Source organism: Pelodiscus sinensis, chromosome 3, assembly GCF_049634645.1.
Source record: "Pelodiscus sinensis isolate JC-2024 chromosome 3, ASM4963464v1, whole genome shotgun sequence".
In the NCBI taxonomy this organism is placed as follows: domain Eukaryota; kingdom Metazoa; phylum Chordata; order Testudines; family Trionychidae; genus Pelodiscus; species Pelodiscus sinensis.
Window position 1 is genome coordinate 111,962,637 of NC_134713.1, and position 18,011 is coordinate 111,980,647.

The 18,011-nt window shown below is 44.1% G+C and overlaps 1 protein-coding gene across 4 annotated transcripts in view; it reads left to right on the top strand.

Annotated features, from left to right (window-relative positions):
- ZDHHC14 (zDHHC palmitoyltransferase 14) overlaps positions 1–18,011 on the top strand; it is a 145,648-nt gene that overhangs the window by 69,255 nt on the left and 58,382 nt on the right. For 2 of the 4 annotated variants that reach the window (XM_006114986.4, XM_006114988.4), the window contains exon 2: positions 17,061–17,233. In XM_006114986.4, coding sequence (XP_006115048.1) covers positions 17,061–17,233 — 173 coding nt within the window. The remainder of the gene's footprint in view (positions 1–17,060; positions 17,234–18,011) is intronic. The other 2 variants (XM_006114987.4, XM_006114989.4) reach the window with 1 other exon arrangement.

An 18,011-nucleotide genomic window follows, 5' to 3' on the forward strand; every position in this document is an offset into this window, starting at 1 on the left:
CCTATCTCTATAAATGGCGCCGTTTCCATTCGTGGTGCTTGGCAAGGGATCTTGAGCCTCACTCATCGTCTATACAACAGATACTAGATTATGTGATGCATCTAAAGATGGCGGGATTAACTATTTCTTCCCTAAGAGTACATCTAGCAGCGATTTCAGCCTTCCGTCTTCCCGTTGACGGTTATTCAGTGTTCGCCCACCCTATCACCAAAAGATTTCTGAAGGGGTTAGGCAACCTGTATCCGGCCCACAGGATCCCACCAGAGCCTTGGGACTTGCCTCTAGTATAAGACACTCTGACTTGCTCGCCCTTTGAGCCGCTTGCAACGGGCGGTCTACGGATGCTCACGATGAAAACGGTGTTTCTCCTTGCCATCATGTCGGCGCGTTGAGTAAGCGAATTAGCAGCTCTTTCCGCCGACCCGCCGTATACTCAATTCTTCAGTCATGTGGCAGTACTGCGTGTCCAACCAGCGTTTTTGCCAAAGGTCAACTCTGCTTTCCATATAAATGAGCCCATAATTCTACCGACTTTCCATCCAAAGCCTCTCTCCTCATTGGAAGATGCACGTCTACACACCCTAGATGTCAGGCAAGCACTGGCCTTTTACCTTGACAGAACTCGGGTCTTTAGGAAGTCTCAGCGGTTTTTCCTGTCTACAGCCGAACGCTCCAAGGGCAAACTACTTTCTGCACAGCGTATTTCCCGTTTGGTCATTGCTTGCATCACACAATGTTACGCATTGTGCAACAAATCTCTTCCGAGCGGTCTGCGTGCTCATTCCACCCGGGGCATAGCAACATCTGTGGCCTATCTTCATGGAGTACCGTTGCAGGACATATGCCGTGCAGCAACCTGGTCGTCTACCCTCACATTCACTAAACACTATGCCCTTGCGAACATACTTACCTCCGATTCGAGGGTAGCCCAGGCTGTCTTGTCTACAGCCTGAAGGCGGTAGGACCGAAGCACTCATGTATCGTTGGACCACTGCTGTGTACTCACCTCGAGTGGAGCACCCTCGGGGACACTACTCGATGAAGAAAAGAGAGTTACTCACCTGGTGCAGTAACGTCTGTTCTTCGAGATGTGTCCCCCCGTGGGTGCTCCACGACCCACCCTCCTCTCTGCTTCGGAGCTTCTATTTATGTCTTCCAGATGCTTCCGGTTGGGAGGAAACTGTCCGCGCTCAGATGAAAGGCGCGAAGGGGCACTCGCGCATGCGCGGTCCGGTAGGGGGACTACTGCTAGTGAAAATTCCTCTGGTTTGCGGCGCCGGGACGAGCCCAGCACCTCGAGTGGAGCACCCCCGGGGACACACATCTCGAAGAACAGATGTTACTGCACCAGGTGAGTAACTCTCTTTTTTTGCTCTTTTCCTTTTAGAAGGAAGGAAGTATGGTCTCATTTTATTCTTCTGTGTTCCTCTCGGTATCACAGAGAAGAGTCTCTAGCTCACTGTGCTTAATTTTTAACAATAAAATGTTATATGTTATTAATGTACAATATGGATAAAATTCTTGAGTTCTTTTTTTAAATTGAAGCAGCTCTTATCTTTGCATTAATCCCTCTGGTTCACCAATTTTTTTCATTCTGCAGGTCACTTTATGGCAAGAAAAAGATTTTTTGTGAGCCTCTCCCTTCCCAATAAAAGGGCCTATTTGCAGAATCAGGCCCTGATTCATATGCTGAATATAATGTGCCTATGAACATGTACACAAAACTCTACTAAATTAGAAGGGTGGCTTTCTGCACCCATTGTGCACTTAGTTTTGATTTAAAACTTCTTAAGATGCAAGCAGTGGAGAATCAGGTTTGGAAATTCTTATTCATTAAAAAAAACTCAGGAGATAGACCTAGCGATATTAAGTATTTTCTCAAATTGTGGGATTTTTTTATCTTGTCTCTGTTTTGTGATAACTAGTTAGGATTACCTAAATAGTGGTGTATTGCATTTACAGTTAGAACAAATATTTCCCCTTAACCCTTCTTTGTGAATTATTTGAAACACTGCAAATGACATGTGTGAGAGAGAAATTTGTTTATCAGCTTTATTTGTTCAATATGGAAAGAAAAAGAAATTTATTTATAATTTCAAAGGGGGCAGAAATTAGTCCCTAAACGGAACTTGAACTTGAAAAGACTACGATTGTCTTGCTGTTTTTGAGGGAGTAACTTTGAAAGCCTTTTGTTTTTCAAGGACATATCATATCTGTTGGACTTCAATAAAGAAGCTAAAAAGTAGATAACTTTTTGTTATCTACTACATCACTTTTGAAATTTTCTACTAACAAAGGTGATTTTATATATCAATTTGCTTTGATTTAAAAAAAAAGTGTTTAGTAGATTTGGAGCTATAATAATAGCGACTATTTTTGAGAGATTTTGCATTATTTATTATATCTGTCCAGTACTTTCAGCTTTTCATTTGATCATTAGAGTTAATTACCGTAGCAATATAAGAGAGGAGGATCATAACCATGTTGTTACCTGATTGTAATGCCTCTATTACAGTGAACCTCAGAAAATGTGCATGCTCATAGTTGAATCATGATGGAGTAATTTATGGTTATCTTGTGCTTTGTCCTGTTCAGTACTGCTGCCTAACATTCAGGTACATTAAGTCCAAATCCATCTTTTCTGTATCTCTGCTTCAGTGGAATTACATGACAGCTGAATTTAGCCATTCTTGTTACGGGGTCCCTTGCATATTGGGTGGTCTACTAAAGAAAGGCCCTGCAGTCTCCCTTGCTTTTCGTCATTGTTTTTTGTTGGTGTTACAGAATCAGTCTTTGCCAAATTTTCACACATTTTTGGAAGCTAGTCATTGTTATGTCAATAATATTTGAACTTTGCCCCTCAATGTTTAGTTAATGACCTGCACTACTGGATTTCAGTGATCTGCTTCCTTATGCTGTTGGATTTAAGAAATATTTCCCCCCTCTAATCTGTATGGTCCAAGAGTTCATTTAGCTGTTCCCTCTGTTCCTTTGTGTAATGACTTTTTAATATTGAACAGTGGTAGTACATTGTTGTATAGAATAATACAACAAAATTTATATACAGCTGTTTCCAGATGAAATGTATATTAAACTAGGATTAAGATTGAGTATTTCCCAAAATCAAACATTACAAGCCGTGAAATTCAGAGTTAAGGTTCAACTTAAAATAAATGTAGAAACTTTAGGAAATGATATGCATTGTTAAGGCACCACAAAACCTCAGTTGTCTTGTTGTGTAACCATGCAATAAGCAATACTACAATTATAATTTTAGCAAAGTAAGAGGTACACTGTACACAGCTTTCTGTCTAAAGCTCAGCTGTTCTAAACTCTCTAATTATGGTTGATTGGATTGCCTTGAAATATGGTTGGAAATTTGTGCCCCATGGGGGAATATGGGATGGTCATTCAGTGTTCCAGTGATACAGGGGTTCCAGAGGTACACCCCACAGGGAGACGTGGAGGAGGAAATTTTTCTTAAAGTTGACTTAGTCTAGTAACGTTTTTCTCCCTCACAGATAAAGATTAAACAAGGGTCACAAATGCTTGAGTTACCTCAACAGAGTGCACTTGGGGGAATCAAATTAATTTGTTTTAAAAAGAGTTTGCTGCCTTAGTTAATCATATGCCAAACAGTTTAAGGCTTATGTGCCTATTCATGCACCTAACAGATTATACTGAGATAACCAGGGATGGTAGTAACTTAAGTTTCTTACAGGTACGTCATAACACATCCCTGCGGAGGGCGGGGAGGATTCAAGGCACGGCATAGGGAGGGTACAATAAGACATTACCTGAATGAAATGTAAATGGGTGAGGGTGGCTCAGAGCAGAGGGTGGGAATGTGTGGGATGCAACGGCAGTCAAAAAAGCGAATAGAATGTTAGGAATCATTAAAAAGGGGATAGAGAATAAGACAGAAAATATCTTATTGCCTCTATATAAAACCATGGTATGCCCACATCTTGAATACTACATACAGATGTGGCCACCTCATCTCAAAAAATGATTAGGGGTTTGGAACAGGTCCCATATGAAGAGAGATTAAAAAGACTTGGACTTTGCAGCTTAGAAAAGAGGAGACTGAGAGGGGGTGTGATGGAGGTCTATAAAATCATGACTGGTGTGGAAAAAGTGAATAAGGAAAAGTTATTTACTTATTTCCACAATATAAGACCTAGACGTCACCAAATGAAATTACTAGGCAGCAGGTTTAAAACAGACAAAAGGAAGTTTTTCTTCACTCAGCACACAGTCAACCTCTGGAACTCCTTGCCAGAAGATGTGGTGAAGGCTAGGACTTTAACAGGGTTCAAAAAAGAGCTAGATAGATTCATGCAGGTTAGGTTCATCAATGGCTATTAGCTAGAATAGGTAGGCCTGATGTCCCTAGCTTCTGTTTGTTGGGAAATGGGTGACAGGGGAATGATCACATGAGGATTACCAGTTGTGTTCCCTCCTTCTGGGATATCTGGTATTGGCCACTATCGGCAGATAGGATACTGGACTGGATGGACCATTGGTCTGACTCAATATGGCCGTTTTTATGTGGAGGGTGCAGGAGGCAGGGCAGGAGCTAGGGAGTGAGGAGGAGCTATGATCAAGGCACTGGGGGGGGTTCAGGTATCAGGGTTGGAAGGTGTGGAGGGGCTCAGGGCAAAGGGTGGGGGGCTCAGGGCTGTGGGGGATGCAGTAGTTAGAGTCAGGGCAGGAGGGTTTGGATGGTTTAGGAATCGGGGCAGGAGTCTGGGAATCTGGGGGGGCTCAGGGTAGACGGCTGGGGGTGGAAGGGTGAGTGCATGGGATGGGGGAGGGCTGCAGTCGCATATACTGGGTTGCTGCTGTTCTTCTCCTTTCACTGACTATTAGGGAACCCCCTCAGCCTCCCTAAAAAGTGCGGGGAGGGAGTGCTAGGTCAGTAAAGTGGGGAAGTGGGAGGGGAGAAGATGGAGGACAGTAGGAAGAGTTGGGAATTTGAAGGGAAGGGTCCTGTTAGCCCTAAATTCTCCCTTTCTGTATGTGTGCTGGCATCTGGGGGAGCTCTGTCCTTTTTCAGGAGTCTGAGCCCTTCTCCTTGCCTGCTGTGTGTGCACTGGAGTCTGGGGCACCCTGCTTCTCTTGGAGTGCCTGAGTCCCCCTCTCATGAGAGCAGGGGTCTAGAGTGATGGAACTGAAGGTACACAGATTTGAACATCTGACATCAAGAAAATGGATAGTTAAGGTACATATCACTCTTCGATGTGGTGGGGAGGTTGGCCATCAGTGTTCCCAGTAAGCTATGCATTTCTGCAGCCACTTGAGATTCAGATGTTGCCCAGCTGATTAGTAGTGTCCACATCTACGTATTTTATTTATTCTGATGCTGCGCATTTGCTCTTGCCTTGGTACACTTAAAATTTATTCTGCGCATGGATGAAAAAAATCTGCACAAAAAAGAGAGGAAATATTGCTGACCAGAGTGTATAGAGAAGGATCCAATTATGTGAAATGAATCCACTCTGTTTCAATCTTCTACACAACAAACTTTGGTCAATGCAAGTTACATTGCTGTACAGCTGTCACAGTTAGTAGATCACTTGTGTACCTGCATAGTTTCACTGCTTGCATTGTCAGTGTGAATTCTCACCAGAAGTGCATGTCAGTGTAAGAGAGATGCACCATGGATAGGTATCCATGAGCCTCTGCATGGTACACTGCCTTTTAGGAAACTTTCACAGTGCGTTTTGGGATAGAAGTGAGTCGTGTAGGGATGCCTGAGGGTAAATAGTCAAGTTTCCATCACACAACTTTCTCCATTTCATGATACCATATAGGTTCAATTTTTTTTTCTGCTTTTTAAAATCCCTCAAACCTGTGTGGAACTTTTCAATGTGCACCATCTCTCACAGAAAGAAACCTGCAGAACTCTGCAAATACAGGACTCACAGTCCTCTGGCATTTGAAGACTCACAGAAAGAATCATAACACAGGGGACATGAAGATACCATCAAGGACAGTGTTGATGGACATAATGAAAACTAAGTCAAGGTTGTTGGTGGCATTCATTGAGCAGCTGCAACAGAGGAGCCCTGTTTTGACTTGAGAAATGAGCACTGACTGATGTGATTGTAGTATAGCACAAGTTTGAGATAATAACCAGTGGCCTGCAGAGCTCTCAGATGCAAAAGGCCCTGTTCCTGGATGTGTTCAGAGCAGTCCTGTCCATAGAACGGTTCAGGGTAGCCACTCTAGACACTGCGCCGTGGGGTGGCCCAGGAAACTATCTAAATGGTTTTGGTTCCCATGTTGGCTTCAGTCTGAAGGTTATTTGGCAGGAGTGGGGAGCTGGCATGAGGAGGCTTCAGGCCCCTCTGAACTTATCATGGCAGGAAGAGCTGGAGCGACCCAACAGCCTGCTCTACTCTACTGTGCATTTCCCAGCCTGTTGCACTTTGCTTCACCACAGCAGCAGGAAACAGAGAGCAGTGGACTGCCGGATAGCTTCATCTCCCGCTGCCGTGGTGGCAGGAGGACAACCCCTGCTGCCACCCTGCACCAGATCCTCCAGTTATTCCCCATCTAGCATCACGCTGGGAGAGGGCTTGGGGGGGTGTGCCATGGGAGCGGGAGCAGGAGCAGAAAGAGGTGGAGCATGGCCTGAAATGGGGCGGTGGGCTGCTTTGGCCCGAGAGCTCCCCTAGGGATGGCTCTGTCTGTCTGCAGTGCTGAATTGGTACTGGTCAGTGGGAAATCATTTTGTAGTTGGAAAATCTGCAGTGGGGGTGGTTGTCCTACAGATGTGTGTGGCCACTGATCATCTACTAATACGCAGAATTCAGAATTTTGATTCTCAGCAATGTGCAGAATGTAATGGATAGGCTGAACTGTGGTGGAGCCATAGATAGCACACACATCCCTATTTTGACACTGGGCCACCTTGGCCCAGAGCACATTGATAGAAATGGTTTATTTTCTATGTTCTTGCAAGCATTAGAGCAGGGGTGGTTTTAGCAAAGGCACACTAACAGAACAGAATTTATTAAATATAGGGCTTGATCTGTAATGGTGGTATAATGCCTTTGTCTCAGAAGAGGGTTCGCCCTGGAACCTGCCATATCTCCTGCGGCGCCGGCCCCCCCATCCCCGTGACACCGGCCAGCAGTGCCCTTCCCCCCATGGCCGTGGGGCCCTGCACTACCAGGCACGGCCCGCCCCGGGCTGCACACCAGCAGCGGTGGCCGGGCCAGCCTGGGCAGCGCATGCGCCGTGCGCCCCGGGGGGTGAGCCAATGCGTGCGCCCCAGGGGCGGCGCCGCGCACCCAGGCCCGGGGCACCAAAATGGCTCGGGCCAGCCCTGATGCTGGCTGTCTTTACTGCACCAAGGCAAGATTCCATTGTTGGCTCAGCAGTTGCAGAAGGACAGTTGAATGTGCTTTCATTATTTGAAGGGGCTCAGGTGGTGTTTACTTCCTGCATTGGAACCCAGGGAGAAAAATATCCCAATAGATACAATTGCCTGTTGCCCTGCGTATTATTTGTGAGGCAAATGGGCAGAGGTGGAGTGACTGTCCGGTGACCTTAAACTGCCAGGAACAGGAGCCCTTACAACATGATGCTGCAAAGTTGATGAAGTCCTTGAAAGAGCACTCTCATGATCAGTCACATTCATATTCTGTGCTCGACTATGCTTTGGCCATGAAGTTTTGGGGGCTGTTGGGAATATTGTAGTGATAGTTGTATGCATATAAATATTATATTGTATCTGTGATGTTGGTAAAACCGATGTCAGAACTTCCCAAGTCTGTAACTAGGAGCTGACAAACTTTAAGCTGGAGAGCTGACAGTTCAACTCTTTAATTTAGCCCGGAATAGGTACTAGTTTTCTAAGAATGTATTTAATGTTTAAGCTCTATGAAATGCATGTAATCTCAATTATAATGTCTGTATTCCATGCTATAGGAAAATATGTAAGTTGTGCTTTGTAACACTGAAAACATTTGCTCTGAGCTTGTGAACCCAGGCAGGGAATCATTGCACCTATCCATCCAGGAGGATTGTCAACATATAAGTGGGTTATTAATAGACAAAAGCTGTGTTAATTGTTTTGTCCACCCATGGAGACATATGTAGAGAAGGCCATGTCCTGTTGCTTTGAATGCTGAAGATCTTTACATCAATTATTTTTATCTCTTTGATGTTTGAACTCTCACAGAGCCAGGGAAATCAAACACCCCCATAATTGAAGAATCTGGATTTTATGGAAGAGGTATGACACAAAAATCAAAGGTGTAGCTTCACATGGAAACTTTTTTAAAATCATAAAAGATACTATGACTTACATACATGGTGTCATCTGAAGTAAAATAGTTTCTTACTTGCTTTTCATTGATAAATTTCTTTGGCACATGGGAAGAAGAGAGATACTATACAGAAGACGGTAATTTGCAACTGGACATATGGCTCCTGCCACCCGGGCCGGCCCAGGGGAGTAGCCGGCCATGTGCCCTCCTCTTCCCTGAGCACCTCACCCCCTGCCCTGACTCCTGCACCCCCAGGTCCTCTATCCTGAACCCTGCCTTACCCTCCAACCTTGACTCTTGCACATCCCTGCACATCCTCATTCCCCCCTCTCTCCTACAGTCCCAGGCCCCTTTACCTGAAGGATCCAAGCAACACCAGGTAAATCTTCTAATAAGTTTAATACTTACTTGGAATACTACTTGGAAGATCTGTGATTTCATCGATGTTAGTAGCCTCACTGCCAATGCAGATCACAACTTTTCCATGACATCCTGTTTTGTGCAGTTCTTGTCCATTTCCTTCCATGAATTTTCCATAAAGGATCTACTCAACATGCTAGAGGCCTTCCTCTTGTTTTTTTACATCTCGTGGAGACCAGTGGAGTATATGTGCTGTCCATCTGTTCTCTCTCTGTCTCGCTACATGACCAGCCCATATCTTTTTCTGATTGTACATAACTTGGATGATATCTGATTGTACATAACTTGGGAATCAGCTGTGCAGCGGCTGCCTCTTTGAAATGCCTCCACTGCACATTTCAAAGGGGCAGCCGTGGAGTCTGGGGTCAGCTGGGTACTTCCCAGCCGACTCCAGCTCCGCGTGGCATTTCCCAAGAACCTGGGGTCAGGTGGGGAGTCCCCCGCTGATCCTGGGCTCCATGGCTTTGAAATGTACAAGAGCCCACTGGGGCTCTTGTACATTTCAAAGCAGGCACCCACGTGCAGCCCATAGTCAGCGGGACTTCCCACTGGCCCCAAGCTGTAGGCAGAGTTCCACATTCCTCCTTTGAAATGTACAAGAGCCCCTAGAGGATGGAAAATCTCCTTCACGTTCTTACCAATGTAATTGAGGAGGGTTTGCAGTGTTTTAGATTTTGACACAATTAGGACAATATCATCTGTGAAAATAAGCATCTGAAGAACCTCGCTATCAATCAAAAATCCATCTTTCACTTCGATCTTCTGCAGGATGTCTTCCGGGGCACTGGCAAACAACTTGGGTGAACAAACATCCCCCTGCTTTACGCTTCACTTAACTTCAGTGTTCAAGGGATCATCAAAAAGCATGACTTCTGTAGTTGTGTCCATCATGGAATCTTGTAGGATTCGATCATACAGAGGGGAGGTGCCCTGTGAAAGGAGAGCACTTAAAGCTGCATTTTGTTCCACCAGGTCAAATGCCACAGTAATTATTAATAGTTTAATAAATAGAGAAAAATTTAAAAGGTATAATAAAAATTACAAATTGTTCTCTCTGATCTACATTATCAATCAGACATCCCTTTAGTTACATAGATGCTGTTTATTTAACAAATATGTTAAACTATCTGCAACAGATGCATCTTCAATAACTATGGGGTAAAAAGTGTTCTAATGGTAAAATAAGACTGAAACTCCTATATTTTACTTTCATCTGTCACTGCTTCACTGTCTGAATGAGATATGTTGCTTAACCCAGTGGGTCCCAAATTTCTTGTACTCTGTTATCCCTTATTTCCCTCGCTCCCATATATTTGTAAACCTTGCTACCACCTTGATTTACATACCTCTCAGCCACAATGGAGATCCTTCCATCCATTTTTATGCCTTCAGTTTTTCTGGAACTATTGACGAAACCTGTTTTCCAGGGCTAGATCTGCAGACAGAATCACTGCTTTGACATATGATTTCCTCTTCAAATAAATAAATTTTTCATAGCATGAATTTCTATTCAGCTGCGTACTCTATCTAGCATTTAAATAAGTAGTTGGTGAATCAGATGCAACCAAAGAGCAACAATGGAAAAACCTGAGGTCCAAAGAAATCATTTCCTTGTAACAGTTATTTGATGGCCTGTGGGAAGTGTGCTGATGAAATCAGCGCATCTCCTAGATATATCACAGAACAACTGTCTCTAACTACCAGCTTGATGGCAGAGAACAAAGATTAATGATTGGCAAATTTTTAGGAAGTATCATTGACAAATTCTACTCAACATAGCTAAATTAGCTGTCTTCAGTTTCTGAGTTTTCACCATAGCTTGAATCTGTATCTCCCCAAAATAAAAGAGCCCAAAGGGTAAGGGCAGAGTGCAGTTTTAAACTAGTTTGCTTTTCTCAAATCATTTTTAGAATCTGTTTGAAGAATAACCTGAGTGTGGGAGGACTAGTCTGTCACTGCTGGATAAAAATAAAACACATTGGTGTTGAAGAGCGATAATTACCAAGCACTGTCCCCTGAACTAAGGATGCCTAAAGAATGATAAAAGTCTCTTCTTAACATCCAATAACTCTTTCAGCTGTGTAACCATGCTTGGATAGGGCACTGAGTTCTGCAGAAAAGTAAGGGCATGAAACAAAAGCAGTGAATCGAGCACAGCAAGAACCGTTCAGCCTTTGAGATTTTTGCAAGAAAAGGGATGAAGAGAGAAGCAGATTGCAGACCAATGCCAGAAAAATCAAGGCATTTCTGAACAGACCTCACTGACAACTATGGTCTGGTATGGAGATGCAGTGCCTGACAAATCCAATATTGATTCTGCAGGCTTACTTCTGTAGCTATAAAATACTTAATAGCAAACAAATACAGCCAGTTTCTATAGACCAAACAACAAAGAAAGGCTTTCATACATTTGAGCAACTGGAGGAATCTGATTTTCATCTCCATCTACTTAAAGACGCTGCCTATGTTTGACTTTTCAAGGGCTATAAAAAGTGTATTGCTGCATAGGGATGTGAATGGTTAACTAGTAAGCATTGCCCTTAGTAGGTGATTCATAACGTTTAACCTGTTAATTGATCGAGCAGGATTTTACAGATGGCACCTTCTAAACAAACACATTTATTCTGAAGGTGAAAACATATACAAACAATAAGAAACCTACATGCATGCTAAATAGCTTACCAGATGTCACTCTTACGTGATAGTGTCAGTTCTTCAAACCCCATAAACAGGTTTTCCTTGTTGTTAGCAAGTCGATATCAGTTTTTTGTCTTTAGATCAGGAATTGGACCAAAGTCCTTAAGTAAGTTTAAGCTCGGGATACTTTTCTGGAGGCCATGTTAACTGAGCTGATAGGGATCAAATTCTCAGGTGGAAATGATTAAATAGATTATGTCCCTTTCATAGAACATCAGAGCAGTTGATTCCAGTTTCCAGGTTATTACAAAGTATCATTTCTGTAGTGCTTTGAATCTTCAAAGTGTCTTCACAAGTACTAACAAATTTCTCTCAGGTTAAAAAAAAAAGTCTACATTTGGAAGTTGCACTTTATCATGAAAGAGATTGCATTACAGTACTTGTATGTGGTGAATGGAAAAGTCTATTTCTTTTATCTTTTTACAGTTCAAATACTTGTATTAAAAAAATAAAGTGAGTACTACACTCTAGGGATGTAATAGTGTAGACAGTCAACCAGTTAATCCAGTGGTCCCCAACACGGTGCCATTTGTGTGCGCCCGCCAAGTGCTCGGGGCTGGCCTGGCCCCAGGGACATGGTGCATTCATTGGGGCCGGAGCCGGCCCGGGCGCATGGTAAGCGCTGGCCCCGGGAGCGCCGCGAATTGGCCGCTTGCGCCCCGGGCGCGCACCGCTTGTGGGTGAGGCGCCAGCTCCGGGCACGCGGCGCTTGGGGGGGGTGCCGGCTCCGGGTGCGCGGCGCTTGCGGGGGGGGGGGGGGGCCGGCTCCGGGCGCGCGGCGCTTGCGGGGGGGCCGGCTCTGGGCGCGCGGTGCTTGGGAGGAGCTTGGGAGGGCGGCGCCGGCCCCAGGCGTGCAGCATTTGGAGGGGGCGCCGGCCCCCGGCGCGCGGTGCTTGGGAGGAGCACCAGCCCTGGAGCGGGGCGCTTGCGGGGGGCCCTGCCCCCAAGCAGGCGGCTATGGGGGGGCGCCCCCGGGCATGCATGTGTCCCCGCCCTCTGGCACCCGGCAGCCTCTAAAGGTTGGCACCCGGCTCTGGCACCCGGCTCTGGCGAACAGCCACGCCCTCTGGCACCCGGCAGCCTCTAAAGGTTGGGGACCACTGAATTAACCAATAAGTAAAAGCTTCTCGGGTAATGCTATAGAGTATGCGCATTTTCCCTCCTCCCCCTACCCCCAATAGTAAACTTTTTAGCAGGCTGGCTTGCTGGCTAACAGCCCACCTCAGTCCTGGCTTGCACCAGGTCTGGGGCTGTCAGCCGACGGTCAGGGCAGTGTGTGCGTGTGTGTTACACCCAAGTCTTCAACTGCTGAGACACAAAGTCTCGTTTCAGTGGGCAGCCTAGGAGACTGGAGGGCACCCCGAAAAATAGTTTAACGTCTGTGACTTTACTGCTAGGACCGGGGTCCCGTCGCAGAGGGCAGCCAACAGGCTCTGACGCCCCGAGTTTATAGGAAGAGCTTATTACACCTTAGATTTCAGCTGCTAGAATTAGTAATTCCTTCGCAGCGGGCAGCCTTGGGGAAAGACTGAAAGGTGCCCCAGTGGATTCTGCCACCTGGGTGTGACACAAATCCAAACGCCCAAGCTCTCCCTATATCTGTCCCTAATGACCGGCTGAAGTTCTTTTAAATTGTGCCTGGTTCTGTTACAGCAACTGAAGGAGTCAGGTTAAAACTTAAACAGTTACAGGTTTATTGAGGAAGCTTATAAATCATATGGTTGCAATGGCTATTGTTCTATTTCTTAACTGCTAGCAAAATATAGATCTTAAAAATGGTTACAAAGAAGATAAAGATAGAAAAATAGAAATAATGGTACCAAGTAACAGCTTACTCTTTCTATGTGTACACTTAAGACAGAGGACCACATCCAGGTACAATTTTTACCCCCTTCTGTGCCTCTTGACTCCAGCATGTCAGACCAGGGCCAGTCCCTCAATTCCTAGGAAAGACGAAAATACGAGGTGGGCGTCCCCATAGAACCTCGGGAGGTCAAACACCTAACCCAACCAGCAGGTAGAGGGTAGAATGACACTCAAAAGAGAGTGTGCTGCTGTACCACCTTTATACTCATGGGGTCACGTATTTCTCTTTCTTATCTGTCATGCCAAATGGGGCTGGTCTGACTTTTGTGAGACCAGTTCTTACAAGGGAGTTGTGAACTTAATTTACACTTGTAAGAGAGATAACTAAATTGGAATTAGTGGGGATTCTTTTCTCAGTGGGAAATTCTCTCCCAGGGACTGTGTGTGTTCGAATCAACATGGGTGCCAGCCGGGGAAGTTCTCACAGCCTCGAGGCCAGCTTATTGACTTAATCGCTCTCTCTCCACATATCTGTTTTTTTTTCAGCTTCTCAGGATCAGATGAGCCAGCATAGACTATGCTGATTGTACTGCTCCTTCTCTGCCCTGTATGCTTCAGAGAGGCAAATAAGATGGATGATATGGGGGGTTGGTCTGTCTGGCTACAGGGGCCTACCCCTGCTGCGGCTCTGCATTTAAAGTGTTTTAGGAGCCAGACAGGTGTGCAGGCAGCCCAGCTCAGTTCCACCCGCTTCCCCCCCCCCCCCCCCACCCCAGACAGGAGCTGCTGCCATCCTGTGCTGCTACCTCTGTATCAGAGGCAGAATTGTGGGGCGACAGGCCGCCGGTCTGCAAGCGGTTTTTAAACTGGCTCCTCTTGCGGACCGGCTCCCGCTTGAAGGCAGCAGCATGAAGTGGTGGGGGGGGGGCTCCTTGGGAGTGGGGCCGGAGTGCACTGGCTGCCGGCCCCACCCCCGGGACTATAGAATAGTTGAGTCACCGATGAGAATTTGTGAGTTTAATTGACTATTCAATTAACTGATATTTAACATCCCTACTACACACTTTGTATGCTTGTTGTAAGTTAAATAAAGATATTTGAAAGTGTAGAAAAACATCCAAAATATTTAAAATAAATTTAAACTGGCATTGTTGCTGTTTAAGCAATATTCATTTGATTAATCATGACTATTTTATATATCTTACTGTTGATTGTGATTTTTTTTTTAATCGCTTGACAGCCCTAGTTTTAAGTTTAGACAAACTTTAGACTTTTGTAAGGAGTTAAATTATATCTTCTTATTTTGATGAGTCTGATTTTCTTCAGAGTTTGTGATTGTGTTTCAGCTAGATATTTATCAAGAGATTTTAATATTTTTGTTATAGATCATTTTCTTGCTCATCCTAGAGTGCATCCTCTCCTTTGTCTTTTTAATCTTTTAATCTTTTGATATAGAAAGTTGGATGTATTTTTGTTGATATCATGGAATGCTAATCTTATCAATAACAAGTGATTGCATATTTTATGGTTATAGTGATCATGAAAAATGAATGCTTAAAGTATTATTCCTAGAATGAATGCTAATTCTAGATGAAGCCTGTATCTAAACGTTGTCAGCAATGCAGCTTTGGCATTTACTCTAAATCTTTATAACGTATTACAGTTCCACAGATATCCCTCAAGTCACCTTCCAGATTCACTGACTTAAAAGTTCCAGTTTCTTTGGAGTATAATGTAAATAATTCAACCAAAAATAATGTGTAATTGGTAAGGTCTTGTCTTCCCAACTATTCAGTTCAGAATGTATCTTTAGAGTAGACTTGCAATGTTTCAGACTCTAATGTAGTAGATTGTTGTTGTGTTTTTAAATAATTCTGCATACACAAGACTTACATTGACCATAATAATAGTTCCAGATTTGATAAATGATTCTTTCAGGTTGTTGGTTTTAGCTGTTTTTTTTTATATTAAACAAGTTAACTGATTTCTAAAACTTTGTGAAATACAATTTAAATAATTGCAGATGTATTAGATTTTTTAGGACCTTTCAACCATGTTATTTTATTCATAATATTTTTGGCAGTACTTTAACATTCCTTCCCCAACATAATGCTATAACAGCAGTGTCAAATACTGTGTCTCAGGGGGCCATATTCCCTTATTAATAGAATTGTGTGTCATGAGCTGGAGTAAAAATTTAGGACTACATCGTGCTGTCCAGCCACAGCTGAACCTCATGAGTGTCAACAGGAGTTTGCACATGGTGAAATATGGTCTTTATACAATAACTGAACTTTCAGTTATTATTTCCACCTTCCCCCGTCCTATCCAACTAAGTCCTATCAAACTAAGATTGATAGTGGAGAAAGTTCAGCGAAAGAAGAACATCTACAATTTCTATGTCAATTTTCAGAAAGCATTTGACAGTACAGGCAGTCCCTGAGTTACGCGGATCCGACTTATGTCGGATCCGCAGTTACGAACGGGGCTTTTCTCGCCCCGGACGATGGGAGCGGCGGGACGCCCAGATGCGCCGCGGTCCGCCGCCCCCGTCCTCCGGGGCGAGAAAAGCTGCTCCCCGTCTCCCTGGTCTGCATAATGGGTGATCCGAATAGGAGAGGCAGACCCCACAGAGAATGGGTAGATGATATAGTAGATTGATGTGGAGCTAGTCTACAGAAACTAAGCCACTCCTCACTGGAAAGGGAAAGATGGAAGGAAATAGTGTGGGAGGCATCGTACACCAATGGGCATTGAGTCCACGGTTGTTGATGATGATATGCCACAATGATCCATCAATACCCAGTGTTGTTCTAAGATCAACCAGGCTACGTCTACACTGGCCCCTTTTCCGGAAGGGGCATGTAAATTTCACGAGTCGTCGTAGGGAAATCCGCGGGGGATTTAAATATCCCCCGCGGTATTTAAATATTAGAGAAAATGTCTTACTTCAAAGTAAGAATAAGAGCCTCCGGAAAAGGGCACTTTTTCCGGAGGATCGGGGCCAGTCTAGACGCTCTTTTCCGGCTTTTTTAAAAGCCGGAAAAAAGCGGCGGACATTTTTATTTAAATACCGCGGGGAAGCATGTGCTATTTATGTATTTCCTTGTGTATTTCCTCGCATAGCAGAGTGTAATTCATTGTGTAGAATTCATTGCATTTCTTACAATGTATTACATAGGGATGTAAACTTCCTTTTAAAAAGTTAACTGGTTAAACACTGTGGTTAACTGGTTAGCTGTAGAATGCTTCCCCCGCCTGCAGCATGATGTGGTGCTCTTCCCCCCCGCACTTGGCACAGCACATTGGGCCCAGCCATGCTGAAGCAACCCCTCGCCCATGTTGCGCCGTGGGTGTAGGGATTCTCCAGCCAGGCCCAGGGCACCATGATCTGCTTTGGCCAGGCCAAGCCAAGTATGCTGTACCACAGGCAGCAGCTGTTTGGGCTGAACCTGTCACACCACACTGCAGTGGAGGGCTGCTCTAGCTGGGCCAGGCCCAAAATGCCACACCATGAGCTGGGAGCGACTCCTGTACATGGCATGCACAGACAGTCTAGAGGGGCCTTACAACTGATTATCAGACTCTAAAACAAAGTTTATGCTAAGAGACAGTATAAGAACCAATAATAGCCTGCAACAAAGGCTGTGTTTCTTATATTAGAGAAAATATTACTTAACAGTGCAGTGGTTGTCACGCTTTTTGAATTTTTAGTATATTGAACCAATATAAACTTAATAGTATGAAAAATCTTAACCTAGACAGATCTTTAATGGCAAGTAACTTAATAGTTTCTGAGAACATTTAATGATAATAGAAGTATAACAATTATTTCTTTTTCCTCCTCCCTTGTAGTTGTCCATATTTGTCAGAGAAGATTACACCTGCTATACCTGCAGTAGGTGGAATTCTATTCTTTTTCGTGATGGGGACGCTGCTGCGTACTAGTTTCAGTGATCCTGGAGTCCTCCCACGTGCAACACCAGATGAAGCTGCAGACCTGGAAAGACAAATAGGTAACACAGAAGGTCTGTCATTGTCCCTTTGCTTTCCTTCCAAGTGTTTATGTACTGTATGGAGGTAGAATGCTGCTCAACTTGTGGGATAACAGACTCCCATCTCAGCCGTAATCACTCTGAAATAATACTATTTCATTCAGCAAATAGTATGACTCTCCCAGAAATGGGTCTGAGAAATTTTTCAGTCAGAAGTTGCTGACCATAGTTGTAAGCTTGGAGAATGACTGTATACTGCTATAGTATGTTAGTGGCCACTTCTCTATGTATAATGGAAGATTCCCTAATGCATAGGGAAAATACTTCTGTATTTTTTAAAGTGTTTACCGGAAGAAAAGTGACACTGGCATACAATCAATCTTAAATTCTTAAAATTCTGCAACTTCTTAAGCAACATACTTTGTCTTTTGTCACATCTAATTATGGCATTGATGTTGTTTGTTTATATTGTCAAAGGGCCTCTAGTAGGAACAGGGTCTGATTTCTAGAGCCCTCCAAGTCTGTGAGTATCTGTTTTGTATCCATATTTTTGGATCAGGGATTGGTTGCAGATACACGTTTTTTATCCTTACAGGGCTCCTTCTGATTTGTATTAGGAGGCATACAAGTACATAGGAAGACCGAATCCATGGAAGGTTGCATATCAATTACAATAGTTCAATTTTATTCACACAGAACCAACATAACTATGGAAGAATGAGCCAGATTCTGATATGGCTCAAACATTTAACACAATTATTTACTAAGTCCTAATTGCAGGGTTGTTATAATTGCATGTGTCACATCTAAG